This window comes from Phalacrocorax aristotelis, chromosome 14 (genome assembly GCF_949628215.1).
Source record: "Phalacrocorax aristotelis chromosome 14, bGulAri2.1, whole genome shotgun sequence".
NCBI lineage: Eukaryota > Metazoa > Chordata > Aves > Suliformes > Phalacrocoracidae > Phalacrocorax > Phalacrocorax aristotelis.
This window is the reverse complement of record NC_134289.1, coordinates 2,696,268-2,723,498: the sequence shown is the minus strand read 5'-3', so window position 1 is coordinate 2,723,498 and position 27,231 is coordinate 2,696,268. Positions and strand designations below refer to the sequence as shown.

Below are 27,231 nucleotides of genomic sequence, written 5' to 3'. Positions count from 1 at the left end.
CAAAAGCATTTCCTGAGAGTCAGTGAAAGGCGACCTTTCCATCTGGATGTGTGCCTTGGGAATATTGATTAAAATGGTGCAAAATGGTGTTTCCTGGTAGAATTTGTTGAAAACCCTTTTGTGCACGAGCAAGGCTGGTGTTATTGAAATCAAGATGAATTTGAGAAAGATGTTCCCTGTGTTAGCAAAATGGACAGTTTCCATGGAAAAAAACCCCACAACCTCTTTTTATTGTCACCATGCAGAAAGTTTCTAGCTCCTTGCGACTGAAAGTAAAGGAATGGATGTCAGGATGTTGAGATTCTTATTGTGGAAGGGTCGTCAGAAGGTAGATAAAGCTACACCAGAAGGATTCATCACTCAACCCACCAGGTGGTCACATCCGAGCATTCCTACTCTCATGAAACACCTGCATCCAGGAGAGACCTGAGCTGCTGTCCAGGTGTCTGCAGCTGGGAACCCAAGCGTAGGGAGGCCAGAGCCTCCACGGCAATCAGGAGACAAATTCCACTGAAATTGCTTGTTGCTGGAAACCCACATGAGTGAGGCACCTGGGAGACTCAGGGTCCAAGGGCCATGCCCAACTTCTGCAAGGACCTCAACCTATTTAACACAAATCCTATGTGTCTTCCTGATTATTGGATTGGTTTGTTTTTCTCATTTGCCAGAGTAATATCAATCCAAACCAAGCGTAGTAGTTTAATGAGCCTTTCCCCCCTCTTTCTTTCTTCACTTTTTTTTTCCAAATAAAAAAAAAAAGGCCCAGAAGTAAAATGAGAAACCAACAATTACTCTAGGCCAACTCTATGCAGTCTTCTCCATCAGTTCAAGAATTTCTTTGTACACTTGTTCATAAGCCTGCATACCCCAAAGGAAATCAAAGTGGACAAATTCAGGAATGTACTTTTTGTATGCCACATTGGTTATACGAGGCAGTGTGATGTTTACATCTTCAGGGACCGAAATCCAGTCCCTGCCACCATACCATGCAGCAAGTGGGGCTTTCATATTTTCCAGCTTGTAGAAAGGAGGTGTGGTCTGGAAGACAAATAGTTTGGCTTGAGGAAGGAAAGTAAAAAATTCAAAGTATTCCTGATTGCTGCTTGGAATTTCTCCCCTGTCCCGAGAGATGGTACAGAAAGTATCACCAGACATCCTAACTATGCCTTAGGCTCCTGTGCTTTTCACCAGAGGGTCAAAAGGTCATCACCGAATGACACCACAGACCTCTTTTTTGTAAGAAAGGTACAAACCTGTTCGACCATATAAGGTAAGTTCCCTAAATACTATAAAATTCAGTCTCAGCCACTGCAATATTTTAATTGTAATTTTCTATTTCCTTTTTTTCCTCTCTTAAAACTGACAAATTAGAGTGGATTTCTCTTACCTGGTTGTAATGAAGCATGTTGTCACTGCCATAATCATAATATTTGAATTCCCCTGTTTGGTAGATCTGGAAAAGGGGAGAGAGCTGTGTTTATTATCCATGCATTAGAGGGGACCATAAGAAAGATAAAAGAGATGACTGGGGAACTGCACTGCTCCCTCCTGCCACCAAGGCTCAGGGATGCTATTTGTTATGTGTGATATTGCCTTTTGGGAGGATTGTCTTTTGAGAGGAAGATCTCAGCATGGCCTGCAAGATTGCCTGGCATTGCTCATGTCTTTCATCCCTCCTCTTTTGGGTGGCTGGTGAGCTGCAAAACATAGTTGCCTGGAGGCTGAGGCCCCAGAAACTCACAGTGTACCTAGTGTACTACCCAGAGCTAGCTTCAAAGAAGACATTAATCAGACCTTTGGGCAAGTTTCCTTTGTCTGTCACAGTTAATGTCTACAACAGAAGGATATGAGTCTGTGCATGTTTTCAATGATTAGTTTTTGTATGATTAGTTGTCTCTACCGACCCTCAGCTTTTAGCCTTTAGCATCTCCTGTGCTGGTTTATTACCAGTTTTTGCTTCCATCTCCATTTCCTACCAGCTCCAAAGACTCTTGGTCATCTTTTGTTGAAAGTTATGGCCAAAAGAACTGCATCTGCACCAGTGTTTCATGTCAATTTTCCCCTTTCTCTGTAATTATTCTGCAGGAAGAGCAATGGAGGATTATACTCAAGCATTGAGAAGACATTCTCAGCAGCTAAGAGAAGAGACCATGGGCCCTGATTGCATGCAGTCTTTTTCTGCAGCAGGAAATATTACCTGGCGCCAATGTAACATGTTTTTTACGGATGTTGAATCAGGGTAGTGGGACAGATAGACATCTATGCGGCTCTGCAAGAAACCATTGGAGACATTTATTCTCTGCATGGAGGGAAATTGCATTAGAAATACAACTGATCCTGTTCATTAGCCACAAAAGTCTTACTTGCACAGGCTAGCTGGAGCTTGCATTTGTACAAACTGCTTTGTCTTAGCTCTGTGAAGGCACAGCTTAGCCACATACCATGTGAACGCATACCACAGACAGCAGCACAAAGGTGCTGTAGCGCTCCCTTCAGTAAGCCGAGCAATTCCCCTGGGTTGGTGGGTCAGGTAATGAGTCTATGTGGTTTTCAAACCAAAGTAAAAGTCTGTATCTTGTGCTCAGGATCCTTTTGCAAAGACAATGTTCAGCGCATCACAGTAGCTCTACATGTTGTTTCTAACATGTTTCTATCCTTGGAATATTAAGAAATGACACCAACACTTTCCCTGAGAAACAGTGGTCCAGCTATGACTCCATCTATGGTCAAGCTATTTTTGCTTGATACCCTATGTGGACCTGTGTCCAATTTTACTCACATGCATGGTTTGTGGCAGGATCTGGACCTCGAAATCTTGCCTGGTCCCAAGGAAATAGGGCTTTCTGGGCCGGACATGTCCCCAGGCAACCAACTGTAGCTGTTGCGTTGGCCCTGGTGGGAACAGGGTTGGGATGGAGACCCCCCCACCTTGGTGCCTCCAGCCTGAATTTTTCTATGACTGTGTTCAGTGCAGTGTTGCACAAGGAAAGGCTCTGATTCAGGGATAAATATGTTCTAAGGGGTGGTAGACTGAAGAGTCTGAGGGCCTACCTCTCATAGCAGTGGATTGAAGGGGAGTTCGTTCCATAAGAGCCTGTTTTGTTATCAAAACACATGTGAAATTACAAATCACTTAGTGAAAGAGAAACCCTGGGACCCCCTGGAACACCTGACTGAATTTCTGCGCTTTCCCCTTTGGCATCATCCCTGCTGGGGAGAGAATGTGCCCCGTTGATGTGTGACCTTGTGTGCACTCTGGGCTTCCCTCTGGTGCCAATGCAAGAGCATTGCAATGGCCAATGCAATTGCCAGATTGCAAAATGCTGACACAGTGGCCAGAATTTTCGACAAGTCGAAGATGCAAAAGGCTAGGTGAAGGCAGCTCTGTGACAACTTGGGCTCAAATAGTAAGAAACTGGATCACTTAAAAGGTGAGCTGGAGTGTACTTACCACATTTAAGCTGTTGGTAAACCCGCCAGACAAGTAAAGGGCCAAGGAGCAGAAGCTTTTAAAGATGTGGTAGCTGCACAGACTGGAAATCACTTGCTGCAAGATCTCTCCCTTATTGAAGACCACCGTGTGTCCTAAAATGAGCTGTGAAAGTCAAAGGTATTGATTAGCGTGGTTCACATTCCTCTTTTGCCTCCAGATGCTCCCCACCTCTCTGCTTACCCCTGAAATTTGCTCGTCTCCTTGGCACAGCTTTGTTGTGCTTTGTAATTTTGGCTTTTCAGAAATGGCCATGGCCCTGAAAGAGCTCTGACCTTCCTATAAAAGGTTTCTGCTAAGAGGATGGACCAAAAAACAACATCTAGAAATAGCTCTTCTCTGGTTAGGGCTGGACAGGAGGATGTTTTACATTGTTTAATGCCCTGCAGGCTCAAGAGTACGGGCACAAACATACCTGCTCAATACAAAGAGCACGCAGAGGGTAGGGAAATGAAAGCGATGTACAAGCACAGTGTGTCTCAGGTGATGAGACCTTCCTGTTCCCTCCTTCCCCTTCACACTAGATGAGTATGTGGCAAGGATGTACCTTAACCAGTGGCTCAGGAAGGTCAAACACCCTTACCAAGGGTGACTTCATATTTGAGCTTGTGGTGATAGGAGCCAAGGCGAAAAACATCTTGATTTTGTGATCCAGCTCAGGAATAGATGAAAATGCAATGAAACCTGCAGAAGGGAGAAGGAAGCAGACCCGGCCATCTGATTTCTGAAGGAGTTGTTGACTCCCAGGTGTGTGTGCCCATTGGAAGGACCCTTGGAGGTTGCTTTAGCAGGTTGGTGTCTTGACCTGAAGCCTTTGCTGCTGATGCATTTCAGCTCCCAGCCTGACTGCTCAGCCCAACTACAACTCCTGCAAGCCCTCTTGGAGCTCTGGCAGGAGTGGAATGCACCAAAAGCCATTACTGCAACCATTTTTGGGCTGTTACTGCTCAAAACTGTTCTGTTAAAGCAAACAGGGATTTTCACCTGCTCTTTTCCCTTCGTTGTTTGGGTGTGCCCGGACATTACCCTCCCTGTCCAAGCTCTCAGGAGAACAGTGCCAAACTGGGGGTGCATAGTTAATATAACTCTGAGAGTGGTCTGATCTCCTCCTAAGTACCTGTGGTGGTGCCTTGAGAATAAGCCACATAGTATAACTGCTCCTGTCCAGTTTTCTGCAGAATATAGTTGATCATTGCTGGAAGGTCATACATGGCCATTTCATGAAAGCTGCAATGGAGAGGCACATGAGAAAATCACACTTGCTGACCTTGAGAGTGATGGGCAGGGTATGGCAAGGGCAGCGGGTGAGGGCGAGGGCAGGTATGGGCACTGCCGTGGCATCTCAGTGGTGTCGGTTTATGCCCACTGGCAGACGGTGCGACTATCAGTGGTGCTGCTTCCCCACCCTACTCCAGCAGACACCGCTAAAGGCACCAGATACCTGCCCACCCTTCAGTTTTGCAGAAAATACCTGTAAGCTGAGTATTCCTGTTGGTGAAACTCAAACTCTTTGTGCTTTCGTGACCAGCTGTTCCCCCGACTGTTTCCAATCCAGATGTCGTAGCCAGCATCGGCGAGGATGAAGCCCAGGCTGCTGTTGGGTAAGTTGGTAACCCAGTTGCTTCCCTCCAAAACCAGGCCATGCTGCAGGAGGACTGCAGGCTTTGGAGCTGAAGAAAGAAAAGGATAATTTTCTCTGACCACTAGCAAAACTGACCATTCACATCCAGGTGTTACTTTGGCAGCAACCACCTGGGGAACTGACTCCAGTGCAGGGACATGGTCACCTATGTCCCCAGCCTCTTTGGAGAGGTGTTTTTGAAGTAGGCTTTTTGGTCATCCCAGGGCAGAGCAAATCAACATAGCAAAGCTGAAAAATAAGTTTGGACTCCACACTGAATGGAGCTCAGTAAATCATGCTCCCAGGAAGAAAGAAACCGAGCCCCATGTCTGTCTGGACTCTGACTGTGCCCTTTGCATTGAGACCACCCTCTTCACAGTGCCTTTTGTTTGGCTCAGGTACTCTGGGTCTGACCAGGAGACATTGAAAACCCAGCAGGGTCTAAGTATCTCCCATGACATGGCAACACCATGATGCCCCATTGCAAGCGACGCAGGTACTGGAGGGGTCAAAAGCATCTCCTCCACCCGCTTCTGCCCACTTTAAGCTATATGGGCAAGTCTCAGCTCCCCAGAACAAACTTAAAGATCTTTTTTACAGAGGACCAGGAAGCCTGAAATGCTGTAGGAAGAGAGTGGAAGAGAGATTATGGAAAGATTTAGTTTGGAAAGGACCTCTGGAGGTCTCTGCTCCAATCCCCTGCTCAAAGCAGGTCCAACTTTACAGCCACAACAGGCTCATCATAAGGATATCTGAATTCATACTGTAGGGAGACCACAGGTTGCAGCATGAGAAAGTTGAACTGAAAGTGACCTTTTCTTTCCCACCTTTGTCTCCTCTTTTTTCTGTTGCTTTCTAGACCCTCAGTATAGGACTCACATTTCCACCCTAGACAGCGGAGGAGAAAATGTCCTGAATGGGAATCTGGCTTTTTACGCTTATTTGCCATGCTGACACACTAGTCCTCCCACTTCCCAGGAGAGGGACACCCTGCCAGGAACGGGGCATCACCCCCTTCACTTTGAAACAGCAGTTCAAGTGAAGAACAGAAAGGAGCCAAAATGGTGAGATGGCGTTGGACTGGGCATGTGTGGTCTCTTTGCTGACAAATGGCTTTTTGCTGCTCCACTAGCTGACTTTAGGCTGGAGTAAAACCTGGGGCAAGGTTTCTCCGTCCCATTCATTCTCCTTATCTTTCCCTTCCTCTTTGGAGCAGATCCTCTCAGAAAAAGAAGAGCAGATCCTCTCAGAAAAGGTGGACACCTGTATTTCTTCTGCTCCCAAGGCTAATCCTACAGGGAAAATTTTCTCCTTGAGGACGCAGCCCATGATCAGGCAGCCCTGACCATGGCCTACTCCAGCCCAGCAAAGTTCTCAGGGTCCCTGGACAGGCAGGCAGACCTTGTTGCACTTACAGGGACAGAACATGCTGGAGCCTTGTGCCTCTGCTTTGTGCGAGGAGCTCATGCTTCCTGGGTTGCTTCTGCCATGAGGAATCCTCTGCATGGTGAGGTAATAGCCATCGTCTGTCAGCACTTCATGCTCCTCGTAGGGGTACCCATGGTAGCGGATAATTTCACCCTGTGGGAAGAGAAGGGCAGCGTGGGACAGGTCCCCAAGGAGGTGCGGGGTCTCTGTCCTGGAGGGTGTCATGGAGACTGGCTGGGTGAAGACAGCAGTGGCTGCCCTGAGCCAGTGGTGCTGACTCCTACTGTCAGCAGGAGGGTGGAGTAGGGACCTCCCAATGTGCCTTCTACCAACACTGCAGTGATATTGGCGAGTGTGGGTTTCCCTCACTCCCTGAGCAGGTCTGGTAAAGAAAGACCCATTGTTGCTTTTCATGTTGCAATCAATGCTTGTGAAGAGCAGGGCAGCAATGATAGTGAAGCTCCAAGCCTGAGACAGCTGTGTTGACAAAACCTGTTGACTTGGATCAAACTCCCCCATAAATGTCTGCCATAAATGTCCGTGTACATAAGCACAGGGAGATAAAAGCTTTAATAAAACTCTGGTACCAAACCAGGGTGGTGAAGATACATACATAGAGACCATGGGTCCTGCCCAGACTATGGCAGCATAGGTAGCTTCATGCCCAAGCAGGAAAAGAAGGGAGAGAAGTCAGGACTTACAACATCCATGGACACCTCAGGGCTCGCATTTGACACTTCACTGACGCACATTAAATAAGCAATGGTTATGAACAGCCACATCATCGTACTCTGCAAAACATTGTGAACATGATGAGGATGAGCGTGAGAGACAGTGAAGGAATGGACACAGAAGCCAGAGATTGCACACACTTCGCTTGGCCTGCACTACACTTCTGTTAGTATACCAATTTCATCTCTTAACAGGTGAAATTATTATAAATTTGTAATCGTCTAATTGGTTCAAAAAATGGCTCATTTTCTTCATCTTGAACAATGCCAGAGTACAAGTTCCAGCACATTTTAATCACACATCCTCCATCAGACCCTTGTATTAAAAAAAATAAATGCATGTGTACATATATGGCTATACCCTCCCAGGCGATTCTGGTCTTCGAGGGGATGATTATAGGCTATTCATCTAAAATGATGGCTCAGATGGTCTGAAGAATAGATTATTTGGTTAAACTGATCTAATCAGGAGTAAACCACCCAATTTTAAGTTTCAGGACCATGGAGGTCTTGTTCTTAATATGAAATCAAATAATGTGATTTGGTTGGGCTCTCCTTCTGGCTGAAGGAGACCCCGGGACACATCTGAGTTGTTTTTGCAAACCTGAGTGAAATACTATCCCAAGGGACCTGCTGTTCTTCCTGAGAAGGGTTTTGAAGCATCTGTTTTGGCGTGTTCAGGCCACAAACCCTCTTACTATCATTTTATTTGTTGGAGGGAATAAATCTGTAACAGAAATACTGCCTCAGTTCTTGTGTGACATGCTTAAATACTTAAATTGCATGGAGCCAACAGCAAGGAGCCCTGCCAAATCTCCACCAAATGAATGTGCCTGTGCTGGGTGGCGTGGGAAGCAGTAACCATGGCCAGAAACCATCACCAGGTATCTTGCATCCACCCTATTGCTTCACTGCAAAATATCTTTCTGGGAAAAGATAGAAGAACTGTGAGAAGGTTTCTGTTGTTTCCCAGCTAACCCTCATCGTCCCCTCTCTCTTCTGCTGGAGGCACCAGATTCCCAGGCTGCAGGAGGTCGTTTTGCAGCTGGAGAGAAGGCACCTGCTCCCTCTGTTGTCTCTGGAGCAGATATGTGGAAGATCACACAGGACCTTGGGACATTGCTTGTCCACCATCCTGCTCACAGCAGGGTATTGCCAGCATAAGGTTGTGGTGGCTGTGGCTTGGCCCAGCAGAGACCTGGCCTCCCCGCACCCTTTCCCCCCCACTCCCCCCCCCCCCCCCGGACAGTGACACCCCACCTCCCTTGGCTCTCCCTGCTCTGGGGGAAGAATGATTCCCACCTCCTCCCTGAACCCCCCCAGTTGTGATTCAGGGCCAGGACACCCTCATAGTATCACCTGTCACTGCTGACCTTCCTGCTGTGCAGCAGGGTTCTACTTCCCTGGAAGGCGGCTGAGGGACTGTTCCCAGGGTTCTCCTGAGGAGCACACAGGTCTCTGGGACACACAGGCAGAGGTGGGAGGCACAGCAAGGACAGCATCCACATGCACTCAACACAGCCCTCCTGCAGCTGCCCAGTCCCAGGAGACCGGTCTCATTACTTTTAAGACTGAGCCTTTCAGAAAAGCAAGGAGAGATGGAAAGCATTTTTGTGGCATAACATCAAGGGAATGGCATGCAAATTCAAGGGAAGAGCCTTGCCTGGGATGGTCCTTTCCTCCCAACAGCCAACCTCCCAGGACTCCCAGAGAAGGCCTGCCATCCCATCTGTGGGTCTCTTCAACTACCTACAGCTCTCTCCTGCTGACCCCAGTGATGGCCCCTCACTGGCAGCCTGTGTGAAGGCAGAGGCACCCAAGGAGGAGGGATTACCTGTTGCGGTCCAGGGGCTGCAGCACAACAGGCATGGGTGCCTTTCTTCCTGATGTCCACCGAGCAGGAGGTCCCTGCAGCCCAAGCATGCTGCTCTCTCCCACCACACATCGGACTATTATTCCCTTTGCTCCGCGCATTCAGGAGCATCACAGGTCGCCACTCCCTCTAATCATTCCTCCTGCAAACATGTAATTTACCTGTGGGCTGGACTCTGCTCTGAAAAGAGACACCCTTCCTACCCAGTCTTGCTAGGGAATAGTTTCATGGTACTGTGGGAGAGTTGAGGACTGTAACAGGTCAGTTATTTCCACTTGATATGGCGCAGTATCACCTGATGTTGCCTGTGACCTCTGTGGACTGGAGGACGTGCAGCCTCTGGACCACTCTCCACTTGCACTAGGGCTGGCTGTGGTGCATGGGTTTGTGTCCTGGTTTTGGCTGGGCTGGAGTTAATTTTCTTCCTAGTAGCTGGTACAGTGCTGTGTTTTGGATTTAGTATGAGAATAATGTGATATCACACTGATGTGTTAGTTGTTGCTAAGCAGTGCTTACACTAGTCAAGGACTTTCCCAGCCTCCCATACTCTGCCAGGGGCACAAGAAGCCGGGAGGAGAGGGGGCACAGCCAAGACAGCTGATCCAAACTGGCCAGAGGGATATTCCATATCATATGACATCATGCTCAGTATATGAACCGTGGGGAGTTGGCCGGGGGGCAGTGATTGCTGCTCAGGGATGGGCTGGGTGTCGGTTGGCAGGTGGCGAGCAGTTGCATCACTTGTTTCTCCTAGGCTTTGTTTTCTCTCTCTGTCATTGTTTTCCTTTTTATTACAATTTATTATTCTCCTTCTCCTTCTCCTTCTTCTTCTTAATTAAACTGTTCGTATCTTAACCCACAAGTTTTCTTACTTTTTTTCTTCAGATTCTCTCCCCCATTCCAGCGGGGTGGGGGGGAGAGGTGGCTGTGTGGTGCTTCGTTGCTGGCTGTGGCTAAACCATGACAGGCTGGCATTGATGCATGGCACGGGTGTTGGTGCACAGGGCTGGCTTTGGTGCATGGGGCACAGCAGAGTGCATGGGGCCAGCCTAGCTCATCCCAGCAAGCTCCTGTGGAAAAGGCATCCAGCTCTTGTTGGGTCTCATTGGCTCTTCTTGTTGCCGCCTGGTGTGTAACAAGCCACTGCCTAGACATGCAAAACCTCCCAGTCCCCATAATGACCACTGGGGTGCTTTTTAAAAAAATGAAAAAGAAATCCATCCCAGGGGAGAGAAGAAGCTGGGGATGAGGCTACCTTTCACTCTCATTGGCCATGGAGTGCAGTTTTGGTGGAAGGATGTGTCTTTTCTTACTGAGCACAAAGGATGCCTGTCTGGACCACAATGAGAGATGACTTTCTCTGCTGGATATCTATGCCCACCCAATTTTCAGTTACCTCTATCTGGTCTGTGTCCAGTTATCACAGCCTTCGTTAGACATTTTTTGCTGGTCCTGCACTTGCCCAACAGACTTCACCTCTTCTTAGCTGGCAATGCCTTTGGCCACCTGGTAGCTGAGGAGCTCCCCGCAGGGATGGTGAGGGGTGACGTGGACTGTGGGTGTCATTTTTGGCAGCGCTGCCTTTGAGGCCGCCTCTCTGCTCCTTGCCAATGTGCCCACGCACTGGCATGCTGCAGCGACGCAGTGCTGGCTTTACATGCTGTGGGTTCCTGTTGCCTCTTCTAGTGTCGATACCTGCCAGGTCTGGCAAACATGCATTCTTCCGAAAGCCTAAATAATTCCACCTTGATTTGAATCTGTAATGACTGGTCTTTACTAAAGACCAGCTGGAGACAGTGCCAGAAGCCCTCCCAGCCTGGATCACCCTCATGTGAGTAGTGATTCAGACCAGAGTCTGACTTTTCCCCTGCAGGGAGAAAAGGAAAGGTGGAAAACAGGATCAAATATGAAGAGACAAGAAATCACTCGCCCTTCCTCCCAGCATATATTAATGCCAACATAACTTGCCTTCCTTTTGGGGACAGGACACCGAAGAGAATCCTGGTGGAGCTATGGCTGCTCCTGGTCCTTGCATCAAGTCTGGGACCATATTACTTCCCTTATAACTTGAGTGTGCTTGAAAGAAAGCAGAGCAGGATCTGAGCCTTCAGTAAGGTATTCCCAGAGATTTCCAGCATGCAGATCATGGCATGGCTCTTGCTGTGGGACGGAGACCCTACAGAGAGGATCCAGCATATCTGCCGAGACTTTGTGCACCACCAGGATGCAGGCATGCACACCCCCCCCAGCCCAGTCCCCTCACCCCTCTCTGCACCAGTCCCAGCCAGCATCTCATTATTGCCTGTGCTGCATCCCCAGGGATACTCCCCACCTCTCCTGCAGCACTGATAAAGTAGGGCTGGGAGGCCACCAGAAAGACCTCAGTTCAGGGTGAATTTCTACACAGACCATGAAGGCATGAGCAAGTCAGGGAAAACAGCCACAATCAGATCTCAAAGCATCAGCATTTTCTTGCTCGCAGGCTTATCTGCCATCTGCTGAGAGAAGACCTGTGCACGCTACAGCCTGCAGCTGATGGGGCGTCTGGGCTGCGCTGGCATTCCCAGCTAGGCAGAGTGTTGCAGAAGGGGTTTATGCTGGGTAGCTGCAAGCCTGGCCCAGCATCTGGCCCTGAACGGGGAAGGGCTGCAGCTCACAGCACATACCAAGTATCAGCTAATGAGGGAGATGGTGTCGGGGCCTTGTTACGCTCATCACCACAGCACAATCCAGGTTTCCAGGCTTCAAAGTGAAGGTCATTACTGGAGAAACAATATGTTTATCTTATCTGTCTAAATGCAATTAAATTTAATCTACAAAATTGGGATAAAAACTAAGAATTCTGAAATCCAAAGTCAAGCTAATTCCATAGGTTTTAGAAGTTATTTTATTTTCCTCTTGAAACAACAAACACCCACTGAAGGGGAGAGAGAGGAGGGGATTACTCGAAAGCAATTGCAAGGTGAACCATTGGACTGCTTTCTCATCGGCCCTGCTATTAGTACTGGATCCCGACAGGACTGGTGTGTACATTTATCACCTCAAGTGTATGTACACTTATCACCTCAAGTGTATGTACACAAATGCACACAGTCTAGGTAACAAACAGGAAGAGCTGGAGCTCTGTGCCCGCTCAGAAGGGTACGACATCATAGGAGTAACTGAAACATGGTGGGACACCTCAAATGACTGGGGGATTGTGATGTGTGGTTATAGGCTCTTTCATAAGGACAGGCAAGGTAGAAGAGGTGGAGGAGTTGCGCTCTACATTAAGGAACACCTTGAATGTATCGAAGTCAACTCTGGTGATTGCGACTGCTCTATCGAAAGCCTCTGGGTTAAAGTCAGAGCGGTTGACTCGGCCACATTGGACACTTAAGATTCATGTGGACAGGGTGCTGGGCCATCTTGTCTAGACTGGGCTCTTCCTGGAAAGGTTGGACTAGATGATATCTGAGGTCCCTTCCAACCTGTGATTTTGTGATGGTGTGAGTCACAGGGGTGAACACCCACCACATGTGTGTTTTATCTGCCCGTGGTGCCAGGAGATGCAGTTTCTGACCAGCTGTGAACTAGTCAACCAGAGCACTTGGCGTTCAAGGAAACATCTGAAGATGTTGCTCACTACCAACCTGCATGACAGCGCAGGAGAACGAGGGTGCTTCAGACTTGCTTGAGTTTTGAAATGGATTTTTCAGAGATTTTAAGAATTGCACATTTTGAATTTTCTTAGATTTTTTCAAATTTTTGAAAGTTTTTGTTGCCTTTTGAAACTGGGTTTGGAATTAATTTTTTTGAAAGCTACATGACAATCAGGGACACATCTATAGCCAGATTAAATTTGTTTTCATAGAAGCCAGGTCACATTGGACACTGGATGTGCTGGTTTTGGCTGAGAAGGGGTTAGTTCTCCTCACTGTGGGGGGCGGCCGCCTTTCCGGCTTCCCGCTCTGCCGCGTGGCGGGGGGAGGGGGGGGGGGGCTGGGAGGGGCGGGGCCACGGCGGGGGCGGCTGACCCCGACTGGCCAGTGGCAGGTTCATTCCATACCATGTGACTCCATGACCAGTATATGGAGGGGGGGCAGTTTCGCAGCTCAGGAGCAGCACGGTGTCGGGTCGGCGGGCGGCGAACGGCTGCGGCGCGTGCTGTTCGTTTCGGCGGTTCGTTCCCCCTCTGCCCTCCCTTCCCCCCTCCCCCAGGGCTTTGCGCGTCTCATTGTTCTCCTTTACATTGCATTTCTCTTGTTGTTTCCTATCCCAACCCGTGAGCGTTACCCTTCTGATTCTCTCCCCCATCTACTGGTGGGGGAGGGAGCGAGCAGCTGTGTGGGGCTGAGCTGCCGGCTAAACCACGACAGATTGTCATCTGAGTAATAGGGATGAAGCTGAGCCACTCAAAGATTTTTTTGCCTCAGTCTTTAATAATACTGATAGTCCTTGGGCTGCCCAGTCCCCTGAGTTGGAGGACCATGAATGCGGGAACAGTGACTTTCCATTTGTGAACACAGAAATTGTAAGGGACCAGCTGTATCAGCTGAATCCATGGGGCCTGGTGGTTTTCACGCCAGAGTACTGAAGGAGCTGCTGGATGTTATGGACAGGACACTCCTCAATCATCTATCAAAGGTTTTGGGAGTGTAGGGAGGTCCCTGCTGACTGGAAGCTAGGTGATGTTTTCCCAATCTACAAAAAAGGCATGAGGAAAGACCCAGGGAAGTACAGACCTGTTTGTCTAACCTCAGTTCCTGGAAAAAATATGGAGAAGATTATACTGGGTGCTATTGAAAGGCATTTAAAAAGTAATGCAATCATTAGGCACAATCAACATGGGTTCACAAAGTGGAAGTCCTCTTTAACCAATTTGATACCATTCTAGGATAATGTCACCCACCTCATGGATGAAGGGAAAGTGGTGAATGTGTTTTTCTGGATTTTAGTAAGGCTTTTGATACTGTCCCTCACAGCACCCTTCTGGACAAGTTGTCCAATGGTAAGATGAGCAGGTTCACAGTGCACTGGGTGAAGAATTGGCTGGATGGCAGGGCTCAAAGGGCAGCAGTGAGTGGGGCTACCTCTGACTGGTGACCCATCACTAGTGGTGTTCCTCAGGGTTCAATTCTAGGGCCAGTGCTGATCAATACTTTGATCCATGATCTGGATGAATGCACCATTATTAAGTTTGCTGGTGATACCAAACTCAGAGGTGTTGTGGACTCTCTTGAGGGACAAGAGGCCTTGCAGAGGGATCTAAACAGATTGTAGCATTAGGCAATGATTAATGGGATGAAAGATAACAAGTCAAAAAGCCAGATTCTGCACCAGAGATGGAGTAATGCCAGGCACATGTCTAAACTGGGAGAAGATTGACTGGAGAGCAGCCCTGCAGAAAGGGATCTGGGGGTGCTGGTGGGCAGCAGGCTCAACAGAAAGCAGCAGTGTGCCTTGGCAGCCAAAGAGGACAAACCGCATCCTGGGGAGCATCAAGCAGGGTATAACCATCCCATCAAGAGAGGGTATTGTCACGCTGTATTCAGGGTTGCTGTGGTCTCACCTTGAGTTCTGTGTGCAGTACTGGGCCCCATCATTTTAGAAGGATATGAAGGTCCTTGAATGCATCTAGAGGAGGGCACACAAACTGGTGAAAGGGCTGGAAGGAATGTCCTATGAGGAGTGGCTGAGCCCTCTGGGTCTTTCTAGTTTGGAGAAAAGGAGGCTGAGGGGTGACCTCATTGCTCTCTGCACCTTCCTGAGGAAGGGATGTGGAGATGTAGGTGCAGTTCTCTTCTCCCTGGGATCCAGGGACAGGACTCGTGGGAATGGTTCAAAGCTGTATCAGGAGAGGTTCAGTCTGGACATTAACGAGCACTTCTTTACTGAGAGGTGTTCAAACACTACAACAGGTTTCCTAGAGAGGTGGTTCATGCCCCAATACTGTCAGTGTTTAAGAGGCTTTTGGGCAATGCCCTTACTAATATGCTTTAACTTTTGGTCAGCCCTGAAGTGGTCAGGCAGTTGGACTAGATGATCGTTGTAAGTCCCTTCCAACTGAAATATTCTATTCTGTTTACACCTATTTGTCAGCAACATTTACAAAGCCTTCTGCTGCTGGAGAAGCTTCCTGTGTTGATATCAACACTTCTGGGAGACCTTGGGGAGGGTGCACAGCCTTGGGGGGCCATGGTCACTGCATCCCAGTAACTCTGCCCTCTCTTCTCTGCAGTCCCCCATGGCTCTGCCTCCAAGACCACCTGCCTAAAGCTGCTTTAATCATGTGCATCTTTCCTAAATTTCTCAGTGCTCCTGCTCTTCAGCTAGCTGCTGTCTGGTCAGGTAAGCACTGATGTCTTGCACTGATTGTCATCCATGGGACAGTGCTCTCTGAAGGAAAAGGGAAAGACCAGGCAGCAGAAAGTGCTGTGAAAGTACTACTGTGGGAGATGATCTGCCCAAACCCTCATGGAAAGTGTAGCTTTTTGGTACAAATGGTTGTTCACCACTCCTTGAGCACGAGGTGCCACCTCATAAGGTGGTTCTACAGCCTGGCCATGGCCACCCAGTGCAGGAGCATTGCGGGGATGGAGCCCTCTCTGCTGGAGGATGGAAAAGGGCGGTCTGGCCAGGTCTAGCCCTCTCACCATTCATGTTATGAATGGTATCATCACTGGCTACATTTGTGCTGCTATGGCTGAGTGAGAGGTGTGCTTCCGTTGCATTTGTTACAATGCATTGATAAGTCATGCTGTTATTTCAGGCCCTCAACAACCTGCTGCAGCTGTGAAGTTGGCCCTGACGGGGGCTGAGGTTGGACCACAGATCCCCAGAGGCTGCTGCCAGCCAGCATCACCCTGATGCCCTGGTTGATGCTGCCTTTCTTTACTCTGCAGCTGTGGAGGAGCAGGAAGGGGGGAAAATAATCCCCTCCATAAGTCCTCCATGCTTTTCAACTGGTTATGAAGCTTATTGGTGTCCCTTCTCATGCAGAGCAGGTGGCATGTTTCTTTTTGTCTGTGCATCTATGTTGTTGAATTTAATTTAGCAAAAACCTTGAGCTCAGGCTTCTCTGGTTTGTCAGTAGCAGAGTGTAAAGTCTGTTACCGAAAAAACCCCCTCTGTCTCTGGTTTACTTTCCTCCTTTGTCACCAGTGGGAGAAGCAAGGTTTCATGCGGTCTGTGTTGAGCTCTATTGCTACCTTATAATTTTATTGCTGTCATGACTAACCCTCTCCCGCCCCTCCCTCTGAAGCTATTTTGCAAACCACCACAGGTCAGCAGCAGGGTGGAAAGACAGCATTGACTTCAAGGAATATACAGCAGCTTTTCACCCCCAAATAGCAAAGCAAATGTCTCTGGGTGCTCACAAGCTGAAGGACGTGTTAAGAGGGACTTGTGCTGACATGTGGCTGACAGGAAAAGCTGAGGGCTTGATTCAGTTAGCGGTTTTCTGGACCTGCCAGGCAACCTGCTGAAATGCATCTGAGCCTGTTCAGTGTGTAGATACCTGCCTTTGAGCAGGGGGATACCCCACTGTTCAAGGCCCTATCACAGGGATGCCCAGCTCACACAAGGAAGGTCTGTTTCCTTGGGGTCAGCTGGGGTTCCCTGTGCTGCAGCTTGTGCCAGTGCCTCTGGAGCTCTTGCTGTGCCCCTCTGAGCAGTCTGGTCCTGGCACCTCCAAGACCCCTTTGGGCAGAGAGAGATGCATTTGGTCCCCCTTCATCTCCTTGTCTCTGCCAAACACCAATGGCCGCAACTGCAGGCTAGATCCATTGGTGTAAATCACCACTTTAAGGTGCTTTTAATCCTCCAAACTGCACATGGAAGGAAGGTAGGACGGTAGGAAGGACAACAGGAAGGAAGGAATTACAGTGGCTGCTTCTCACCACGCTCAGTTGCACTCAGATGCAGGCAAGACGTTGCAGGCCATGCCTGGGGGCACCAACTGGGAGTCCCCTGTCAGATTTGTGGTTCCTAGGACTTGCATATCCTACAGGGAGGAGGATATTCTTACATGATGTCTTTGCAACCATGGAAGCCACATGCAAAAGCAGTTCAAAACCAAGGGCACATCAGCATGGCCAGGGGAGACACGTCTCCAGAGGTGGATGGCAGCAAATGCCCAGGGAGGGTACAAGCAGGGCTGTGTCATGGGGACAAGACTTTCAAAACAATGTTTATGCCCAATCATTCAGATCTTATTATTTATCTTACATGCAGGGACCATAGTCAAAGGCAATACATTGGGGTGTGTGAATAATAAGCCTGCTGTTCCAGGGCTCCACTGGCCCTGGCTTGGCAGCAGGTGCCACTCTGCTTTGGTCTGTGCACCAATACTCATATCCCACCAGGAGAATAGGGGGTCACAGGTTCTCAGCAAGCTTTTGAGCATCCATGGGGTGATGCAAGGAAGGGAGGATTTGGGCTACAACCTTGTGCAGCTCCCATGCTGACTGTCCTGTTTTCCCTAGCTGGCAGAAAGTGGAGAGGTCCAATATCTCAACCATGAGAGATATGGGAGAAGTAAACCCATGTGGGACCCCAGTCTCTCATTCTCTGTGAGCACTACACAGGAACTGTGAAACACAACATAGACAAGAAACCGTTAATGCATTAATTGCTGGCTTAGGGATAATTGTCCCATATGCCAGGCTGGTTATGCTTGTTTTCCTCCATCTGGCTTTTCCCTGGATAGCACTCTTCAGTCACATGGGTCCACCTCGGCTAGACAGAGCCACGGCTGCTGGTGACATTCCTGCTGTGAGTGGGAGGCTGGGATGCAGACCCCAGAGGTCCCTTCCCACCACCATTGCTCTTGTGGCAGGAGGAGAGGTGATGGGTCTGCAAGATATGTGGTTGAAGGGTACTGTGGACACAGAACCATCGTGGAAGGCTGATTGTCATGCCTGCTCATGTGCGATTTGTTTTGTATGCTATGGACTTCCACTCTTGGGATCTCCACAGTGATAGAAGTCAGACCTTCAGTGTTGTGTGAACGTGGTATCTCTTCCTCCTTTCCTGGGCGAGCTCTGCCTCTTCCCTTTCAACCAGGCATGGTAGTGCCACCTCCTCTAGGCAGTGTCGTAGTCCCTGTGCCTGCTGCTGACGTTCAGAGCTGACATGTATTGCCGATGGGTACCTACACCAGGAGAGCCAAGCTTGAGCAGCTGGTGACCTGTCAGGCAACCCCAGGGCATGTTGCCCTTAATATTACATATGAGGCAGCTGCAATCCCTCTGCAGAGGTATGCCAAAAATGCAACAGCCAATTGCAGGATGCCACAAGGCCTGGGTGTTCCCCATGATGGGGACATTGCCCAACAGCTTATTATCTACCTTTAAGACGTGGCACTTTGCTACTGAGCTCCCCAGGGTTCAGGATGCTGTGTCTGAATCATCGGGCTGGAGAGGAAGAGTGGGCAGTGTTATTGGAGAGGGTCTGGGCTTTCAGATGTTGACGGACAAGTTCCAGCCTCTCTGTGTCTCTTTATAAGCTGAGAGAACAGGTTTCCTCAGTGCCGCCAACCCTCCTGACTGCACGGACGGGCCTCTAGCAGCAGGTCAGCTTAATGTGCAATGCGTGCTCTCCTTCTAGCCCAGGCTGTTGCTGAAAGAAAGAATCCCAGCTGAGTCAAGAGGCTTTATTATCCCTCCAGTTGTTCATTTTATGCGTGGAGAAGAACTTGGGTGTTTTGGTCACCATTGCAGTTAGTGTCCTCTGAATGGTCTGCTTTTGCAGCTCTGCATCTGAGCTCCTTGTTTTTTGCAGGCATGAGCTCTGGTGCTTCCCAGTGAGCTGGGGGAGCGCTCTGAGTCCTCCTGGCTGTGGTTAGACATTTTCCTGGGTCTCTATCCATTTTGGTTTGCGGAGTGGATGGGGTGTCCCTGCACCCCTAGCTTTGGCTTGGTTGGATTACCCAGGGCTGATGTGTTGGGAATGGCAACTCTGAGAAGGAGCAGAGATGATCTCTGCTCTCCTCTGACCTGCTTGTCTGTGCCCAGGGACTCACAGCTGAGCAGCAGTTTTTCACTAGAGATAGCAGTTCTGGATTTGGATGGTGGGACATGTTGCAGTCTCTTTCTGAGGAAGGCACTGTTGAGTTCTTATCAAGTTTGTTGATGTTCTCTGGTACATACTTTGCTTTGGTGCTGTAGGCAACTGGTGGGAGGACCCACACCTGAGCTGAGTGGCCCAAAACACTTGGGGTCTGAGCCCAAGTATGCCATCAGGTGGTGCTGAGGCCCTGAAGTTTGGCAGCATGCAGCTGCACCAGCTGGGGATGGGCAGTCAGGGACTGGAGGAGATGGCCATGCTGTGGCTGAGTTCTGTGGAGGAAAGGCTTGCTCAGCAGTGCGGGCAGGTCCCCTGCAAGGCAGTGAGCTGACATCTCCTCTGCTGAGTACTCGCCTACTGGGAAAGGAGCAAGGAATGGCCCATCGCAGTCTGGCTTCAGACCACGCTGGGTGCCTGGAGGTGACTTTCATGACCCCAAGGCTTGGCTGCAGGAGGTGAGGACTGTCATTTTGGCTGGTCTTTATGTATTCCTACCATGTTTTTACATCAAAACCCAGGAGTCTATTAGTGCTTGCTGAATGCCACAGGTATGCAGTGACTAACCCTTCCTCCTTTGCCACAAAGACTTTAATCTCAGGATGCCAGAGGAGTTGCTTCTGTAAGTGGCTGAATGCTTGTCAGTGCTCTCACTGACATCTGTGGGCTTAGTGGCACAACTTTTCATAGGTCATGTCTACCGTGGTGTGCCACCGTAATATCTGGATGACGTTGGCGTGGGCAGCAGAACCTTCAGCTATAGTTGTGACCTCCAAGTCATATGGGAAACCTTATTGCCACTGCTCAGGAACTGGGTGAGGGTGCGCTGGAGGAAATCCTCATCACAAAATGTGCAGAGTTGTGAGCCAAGCATGAGCCATAGAAACCACAGGTCTGTGGGGTGTTGCCGATCATGGGGCAGTGGAAAGTCCTCTTGCATGTGATGATGTGCAAGGTTGGCTGCAGATGTAGGGGACATGAGCAATGGTGGCAGAGCTTGGCAGGGATGGAGACCTCTCTGCTCAGGGGATGGGTAGACGCCCCTCCAGATGGGTCCAGCCCAGCCCTGGCTTTTTGAAGAGGACTTCTGCAGACCTCTGGTCCAACTTCTTCCCCAGAGCAGGACCATCCCCAGTGCTAGCTCAGGCAAGCTGTGGTTTTGTCCAGCCAAGCCTTGAAAGCCAAGGGGTAGACCTAAGGGAAAGAAGCTGTTTCCTAGGTGACATGCTCATCAAGAAAATGCAATTGGTATGAAAACTCAGGCTGGGTTTTGCAACAGGAAGAGAGCGCTGGGAAGCATATTGTTACACCTGGCATGGGGAGGACCCCTCTGTCATCTCCTAATTCCTCTGCAAACTTGGCGTCTTGGTCCTTTGTAATCCACACTGCTTGCTGAAGTGGCTATTTCAGTAATTTAGTTTGTCTCTGATGTCTCCAGGCATGGCCTGCAACGTCTTGCCTGCATCTGAGTGCAACTGAGCGTGGTGAGAAAGCAGCCACTGTAATTCCTTCCTTCCTGTTGTCCTTCCTACCTTCCTTCCATGTATGGTTTGGAGGATTAAAAGCACCTTAAAGTGGTGATTTGCACCAATGGATCTAGCCTGCAGTTGCGGCCACTGGTGTTTGGCAGCTGGACAGGCCAAGTGCCAGCACAGGAGATTGGGTTTAGCAATGCTGTTTGTCTAAAGGATCACAGGGCAATCCAACCTCTCCTTCCTTCAACCATCACAGCAGTTTCATCCCAGGATGTCCTCACGTGCACAGGAAGATGTAGGCACCAAGATGTTGATGGTGGACTTGAACACAGGGCAAGGCTTGAGTTGACACTTTGTTTTAATATGTGATAGTGTGGATTTTTCTGCTGCCCACATGGTGCTGTGCAATGGGTACTTGTTCCCATTTTCCTGAGCAGACCAGGAAGACTTTTCCATGCTGGAAGGATGCTGAGAAAATGCACCCAGATGCCTCCTCTAGGAGGTAGAGTTTTTCTAGCTCCTGAAATAGGGTCACCAGGGAAATGGACTTCACTGGACCTGTCCTGAAGTCTGGGTCCACTTGGGCTAGGGTGCTGGGGAGGGCAAAGCTCATGGAGACAAGCTATAAACCATCCAAGGCAGGGATGGAGCAGGGAAGCTCCTGCAGAACATGACCCCTCCTTCTTGGGGGAAGATGTTTTCAGGGGAAGCATTCTGATGATTTTCCCAGTCAGGGGGTGGATGGAGGCTGCTTGTCCCACACTGCACTTGCAGCTGGACCAGGGCCAGGTGGGAAGGGTCAACAAGATGTGCCTGGGGTGAGTTCCTAACGACACAGGGGATTGGGAAGCATTAGGAAGTGGATTTTGGTGGGAGGTAACAATGACATATTAAGACAGCTCTACAAATACAAACTTAAGCCAGTGGCCCTCCACCTGCACAGCGTGGATGTGGTTCATAGGTGGAAAATGGGCTCTCAGAGGCTGGTGACATTCTTGCAGAGCAGAAACCCCCACCTGGAGAGGGGACTCGTGTGTGCCAGGTGATGAGTAGCAGCACCGGTAGGTTTTAACACTCAAGGTGGGACCATAAAAGCACCTCTGTGGAGTCAAACCAGTGATCTGGTTAGCCTCTGGTAGTGTCTGGAGAAGGAGTGCTGAGGAAGGGCAAATGTGGCTTTCCCTGAGCCCCTGCCAGCCCCAGCTGTGCCTGGCTCAGAGCCCCCCTCCAGGCCAGATGTGGCCTTTTCCATTTCATCACTGCATCCCCTGGCGACCCTCAGCTCTTGCCACCTGTGTGCCACTGTGTACTCTTGCTCAGCTGGCTTCAGCCAGAGCTGCAGGATGCTGCTGAGCAGCCAATGCTGGGCAGAGTGTCCCTTGTGGTGTAGCAGCTGGCACAGTTTGGGCTGGAAATGCACACTCCACAGCACCAGGCTTTGGCAGTGCTGCCAACAGTGTTGGAGCTGCACAGTGTTTGCTCGTGCCTCCAGTGCACACATCATCCTGCTCATGCCAACACCAATATTCCCTAGGTGCTGCGGAGAGGCGAGATGTGGCTGCTGCTGGTGGCCCTGTGCCTGGCCCAGGGGCTGGGTGATGCCATCCCACTTGCTGGAGTGAGCCATGACAACCCCGAGCAGTCAATGAACATCGTAAGTGCTGGGGGCGTCAAACACACCCGCAGGATCTTGGCTTCCCCAGGTGGTGTGCCCAAAGTCCTCCCTGAGGGACAACCTGGGCTCTCCCCATCCCTTACCCTGACATCTGCACCTGAGGTCAGCTGAGCAGCTTGGGTCACCAGGAGTTTCCAATATTTGCATGGGTGTCACTCACTTCTTGCCCTCAGTTTGAGGTTGGCCTCTCCCTCTAATGTAGATGGACCTCTGAGTCTCATGTGTGCTGGTGGAGGTGACACCGGAGAGCATGGGTGGCAGGAGTGGGTGTCATTGGGTCAGGCACAGGATGATGGATACCAACAAGTTACCATCTCCCCTCGGACTGTTGTCCCTGCAGAGCGAGAAGATCCGTTTCCACGGCTATCACAGTGAGGAGTATGATGTGCTGACAGAGGACGGCTACTTCCTTAGCCTCAACCGGATTCCCCATGGCAAGGGGGACACTGGGCACTCAGGTAGGCTCGGTTTCACTGATGGTGAAGCAGCTGTGACCCTGGTCAGGGATGAGGCAGTGTGCAAGGCAAAGTCAGTGAAAACGCCTGTGCCATCAGACACATTTTGGCAGCTGGAAGAGGGATTAGAAGTTTTTGTTCAGCTGCCTTGAGGTGTCCCTGGGGATGCAGGAGCTCAGCATCATGTTTTGCTGCATCTGGGACAAGGCAGTGTAACCCAGCGAGCCCCACAGGCTCCTTCCCTAGAGCAAACCCCTTGCCTGGTCCAAGGTTCTCTCAGGGCCAGAGGTGGCAAAAGTCCTTCAAACAAAAAAAGCAGAAGCAGAGCCAGGGAAATTATGGGAGGAGAAAATATTTAACGTGCATCCTGCAGAAAATAATACTGAAATTCACAGGGCCATTTTATTTCCCTATGGGAAGAGGTTTTTTTTGTGCGAAATACCTGATTTTTCCTCCTTCAGGATCCAGGTCACCTGTGTTGATAGTGCATGGATTCAGTTTAGATGGTGGTCACTGGGTGGACAACCTCCCCAACAGCAGCCTGGGCTTCATCCTTGCGGATGCTGGGTACGATGTCTGGATTGGAAACAGCCGGGGCAACACCTGGTCCTGCCGGCACCTGAACCTTTCTGTTGACGAAGAGGAGTTTTGGGATTTCAGGTGAGGAGGCGACCAAGGATGGGGCACGGATGCTGGGCTGCCACTGCCAATCACCTGATGTCCATGGGAGGTTGGGAGATGGGCACCTCCTCCAGCTTCTCCCTTTGCTTCCCAGCTTCCATGAGATGGCTGTGTATGACCTCCCCGCCCTGGTGGGCTTCATCCTAAGGCAAACTGGGCAGGAGAAACTGTTCTATGTTGGCCACGCTCAGGGCAACTCTCTGGGTGAGTTAAGAGGAGGAGGAGTGGGCAGTAGACAGGCATGGGGTGCCAGGATGCCATGAGAGAGGGTCATCAATATCTGTGCCAAACTGGAGACTGCTGGGGAGAGGGCTGCACTGACCATGCAGCCACTTTTCCCACCTGACTTCTTGGTCCTTCTGCATGGGAGAGGTTTGCTGCATCTTGCCCATCGGTTCTGGGTTGTGCTGACATCCAGAAGCAATGCAGCTCCATTTTGTTCAGACCCTGCGTCTCAAACAGGGAATCTGGGATGAGTGCTGTTGCTGTTGGGGTTATTGTGATCTCTTGCTGCTTTCCAGGTTTCATAGCGTTTTCTAGCATGCCACAGCTGGCTGAGAAAATCAAACTCTTCTTTGCGCTGGCTCCTCTCTACACCTTTCATCACGTCAAAGGCCCTGTGTTAAAGATAGCATTTTTACCAGACGCAGTGTTGAAGGTACGTGAGGAGTTTGTGTGTTACTGCTACCAAAACCCAGGAGTTTTTGGCAGCTCATGTCCCCCACGTTGCTGCTCTGCACTGAGCCCATGCCTGTGACAGGTGTTGGAGGCACATGAGGGGAGGCGAGTGATCCCAAAATCCCAAACAGGGATGTCCCTCTCCATACAGCTGAGCACGACCAGTTTTCACTGTTTAAAATATCTGTACCTCTCTATCATTACTGTTTATGGTTTTGCTTATTGACCTCACTGCACCTCAGTCCCTTAGCCCAATAGGTGCTCAGAGCAGCCGCACACCGCCTCCCTTCCACCCTTTGCTCCAGCAGCTGGAAGGGTTGCTGGTGCTCTCCCTGGATGCACTCCACTTGAGGAGCATCTGTCAAAGGAGGAGGCACACAAATGGCATGATTCTGGCCGTCCTGGGCTGAGCTTTGGAAGCTGGTACCTTAGGGATGACGCACCAGGACAACGGGGATGGTAGCATGGCATGGAAAGGACAGTGATGGTTTCATGCTGCTCTGAGAGTCGGGTGTGACCATGGGTCAACCTCCTCTAGAGTCTGTCTAGCCCAAATGTGTCAACAATCATATTGAGGATTGCCTGTCAGCACTGGCTGGGGACAAGATGTTCCTGTGGAGAGGGAACGTGTGTTGCAGGACCCATTGTGACCTGTTTTGTTGTGCTCTTGCAGGCAATATTTGGAACAAAACAACTGACTCTGGTGGGGAGGAAGGAGAGAGCCACCATTGCCAAGACGTGCAGCAATCTACTGACAGCTGAAGTCTGTGAAAATGAGATCTTCCTCATTGGCGGGTACAACAAGAAGAACTTGAACATGGTGGGTGCATCAGGGACTCCAGGTCACAGCCATCTCCAGTTTTCCTAAATACCTGGAGACAGCTAATGAGATACAAATATGAATTTAAAAACCAAAATAAGGTATGAAAAGCACTGTTCAAGGCAGCAGTTATTTGAAGATTTCTTTCAGTGATGTTGGGGTGTTAAACCTAATGGAGGCTTCGGTAGGAAAGAATCACTTATGGTCTTGTCTGCAAAGGAAAGGTATCTCCTGCCTCATTTTCTGCTGGCCTGCAACAAGTTTACAGAAAAAAATAACAAAAAAATTGATAGGACCAGTTGTATTTCCATTTTGAAGTAATGGTTAACTGGTTTACCTTTAAAAGCTACTCCTAGCTCTGAACAGAATAAAGCTGCTGGAACATATAATGTTTATATTGCAGCTACAAGACAAAATGATTGTTTTTGCCTAGACAGATTTTCATAATTCCCAACTCACAAAATGCTTTCTTTTTCCTTCAGAGCCGACTGGATGTATACCTAGCTCATTTTCCAGACTATACATCAGTAAAAACTCTTCTCCACTGGGGACAGGTAGAGACTCTGATTTTATAAAAACTGTAACTAATGCTTTTTGTTTTAATCCATGAATACAGTATTTTACAATGCTACTTCATTCGCCCTGGAGACAGGTAAGGAGGTAGAATCAGAAAAGCCAATAAAAGCGATTTTTAAGTTGCTGCGCCAAGGTGTCTCAAAAGCCACAGCTGTTAGCTACTGCTTCTGGCTGACCAAGCCAGAGTCACCAGATACCCACCTCTGCCTTAGGTAAGGACCCCATGTAGGTGTTTTTGGGACTCCCTCTTTGCTCTGGCCCACGGGATGGGCACCAGCAAGTGCTGGCCCAGACACCAGGGATGTGCTGGGTACAGACTGCTCACCTGGACCCTACTGCTGCCCTTTGTTTGCAGTGGGGCTGGTCTAAGGGATTACTCACATGAGGTTAACACTTTGCCTCTGCATTCTAGACTGCCAAAACCGGGGTGTTCAAGCAGTTTGATTATGGAGAGAAGAACCAGGAAAAGTACAACCAGGTAAATGGGCACTTGTGGAAGGAAGAGCAGAGGATGGGGCTGTCTGGGACCAGGATTGGGGTAGCCTCCTCCAGTGGCCAGCATGGCCCAAGTCCTCTGGGATGCCAGGGGCAGCACACCCCATCCATTAGTGCTATTGGTGTCAGAACGTGCAAAAACCAGGAGTGTTTTCCTCCTCCCAGGCCAACCCCCCTTTGTACAGGATAGAAGACATGATGGTGCCAACTGCTCTGTGGAGTGGTGGGGAGGACTGGGTGAATCCCCCTCAGGAGACCCAGCGCTTGCTCCCCCGCATCACCAAGCTTGTTTTTCATGAGCACTTCCCTGACTGGAATCACTTTGACCACCACTGGGGTCGGGATGCCCCTCAACGCATGTACAGGCAGATGGTCACGCTGATGGAGCAAAATCCATGAATGGCCCATGTGTTTCCCTGGGATGGAGGAGCTACCTGTTCCCACGTGCCTGGACACATAGGTTTTGTGTGAGGGTTGCCATTCTGCTCTTCCCTTCTTAAAAATGTCTCCTATCACCCTATTTCACACCGACTATCTCAAACGTAACAGTGTTATTTCTGCCTGCCCTCTGTGACTACAGATTGCAATAAACTCTTGCATCACAGCCAAGTTTCAACCCTTTGCTTGGTGGGCCTCACTGGGGTTCTGTTTGCACCCCATTGCTGGGGCGAGGTGTGCAGGATAAACTGTTTGGCTGTTTTGTTGTTGTTTTTTTTTTTAACTTTTGCTGGCTCATGGTATTGCAAGCACAAAATTTTACTCCAGAAATTGAGCATGTACTCTGGGTTGTGGGTTTAGGTGAAGGAGGGGTGGAAAGTGACCTTGTCTGTGGTCCTAGAAAGGCTGGAGGGGGTGAGCACTGACTGCAGGAGAGAAAAATTATTCTCAGTAGAATAAAACTAGAGAGGGTGATGCACACCACGCCTGAGAGGTGGTGAAAGGGAAACATCTGGGCCTTGGCGTTAGGCTAGGCCTTTCCTGGGAGATAACCCACCCAAAACAGTGTTCCACATCACCACCTGGGGTACGCCTTATGGAAGAAACCCAGCTGTGTTTTCTAGGAAGTTGAATTTCACAGAATCGCAGAATAGTAGGGGTTGGAAGGGACCTCTGGAGATCATCTTGTCCAACCCCACTGCTTGCGCAGGGACACCCAGAGCAGGGGGCTCAGGAACGCGTCCAGCCAGGT

General features: G+C 49.7%; 2 protein-coding genes across 3 annotated transcripts; one reads left to right on the top strand and one right to left on the bottom strand.

The window, feature by feature from the left end:
• Positions 1 to 804: 804 nt before the first annotated feature.
• LOC142064606 (lipase member M-like) lies at positions 805 to 7,324 on the bottom strand. Its single transcript, XM_075109765.1, has 9 exons — positions 7,241 to 7,324; positions 6,527 to 6,692; positions 4,962 to 5,160; positions 4,608 to 4,717; positions 4,038 to 4,174; positions 3,452 to 3,595; positions 2,198 to 2,269; positions 1,388 to 1,453; positions 805 to 1,038 (listed from the first exon to the last, which is right to left on the bottom strand). Exons 1-9 carry the CDS (start codon positions 7,322 to 7,324, stop codon positions 805 to 807), a joined length of 1,212 nt encoding a protein of 403 aa, XP_074965866.1.
• A 5,892-nt stretch (positions 7,325 to 13,216) lies between these two features.
• LOC142064512 (lipase member M-like) lies at positions 13,217 to 26,733 on the top strand. 2 transcript variants are annotated; one of them, XM_075109591.1, is made up of 11 exons: positions 13,217 to 13,304; positions 15,364 to 15,473; positions 22,197 to 22,316; positions 22,678 to 22,795; positions 23,254 to 23,452; positions 23,568 to 23,677; positions 23,995 to 24,131; positions 24,825 to 24,971; positions 25,454 to 25,525; positions 25,960 to 26,025; positions 26,208 to 26,733. In XM_075109591.1, the coding sequence occupies exons 3-11, from the start codon at positions 22,215 to 22,217 to the stop codon at positions 26,439 to 26,441; spliced, it is 1,185 nt and encodes a 394-aa protein (XP_074965692.1). In that variant the 5' UTR covers positions 13,217 to 13,304; positions 15,364 to 15,473; positions 22,197 to 22,214; the 3' UTR covers positions 26,442 to 26,733. The 2 variants fall into 2 exon arrangements, with proteins under 2 accessions (XP_074965692.1, XP_074965693.1); XM_075109592.1 differs by lacking the exon at positions 13,217 to 13,304 and having other exon boundaries at positions 15,385 to 15,473; positions 26,228 to 26,436.
• Positions 26,734 to 27,231: the final 498 nt, after the last annotated feature.

Coding starts and splice junctions, on each gene's coding strand:
- LOC142064606 (XM_075109765.1), bottom strand. CDS start 7,324: ATGATGTGGCTGTTCATAACCATTGCTTATTTAATGTGCGTCAGTGAA. Junction 6,693..7,240: donor CTGAGGTGTCCATGGATGTT/GTAAGTCCTGAC, acceptor CTCTTCCCACAG/GGTGAAATTATCCGCTACCA. Junction 5,161..6,526: donor CTCCAGCATGTTCTGTCCCT/GTAAGTGCAACA, acceptor TTCTTTCTTCAG/CTCCAAAGCCTGCAGTCCTC.
- LOC142064512 (XM_075109591.1), top strand. CDS start 22,215: ATGTGGCTGCTGCTGGTGGCCCTGTGCCTGGCCCAGGGGCTGGGTGAT. Junction 22,796..23,253: donor GGGGGACACTGGGCACTCAG/GTAGGCTCGGTT, acceptor TTCCTCCTTCAG/GATCCAGGTCACCTGTGTTG. Junction 25,526..25,959: donor CTCTTCTCCACTGGGGACAG/GTAGAGACTCTG, acceptor TCTGCATTCTAG/ACTGCCAAAACCGGGGTGTT.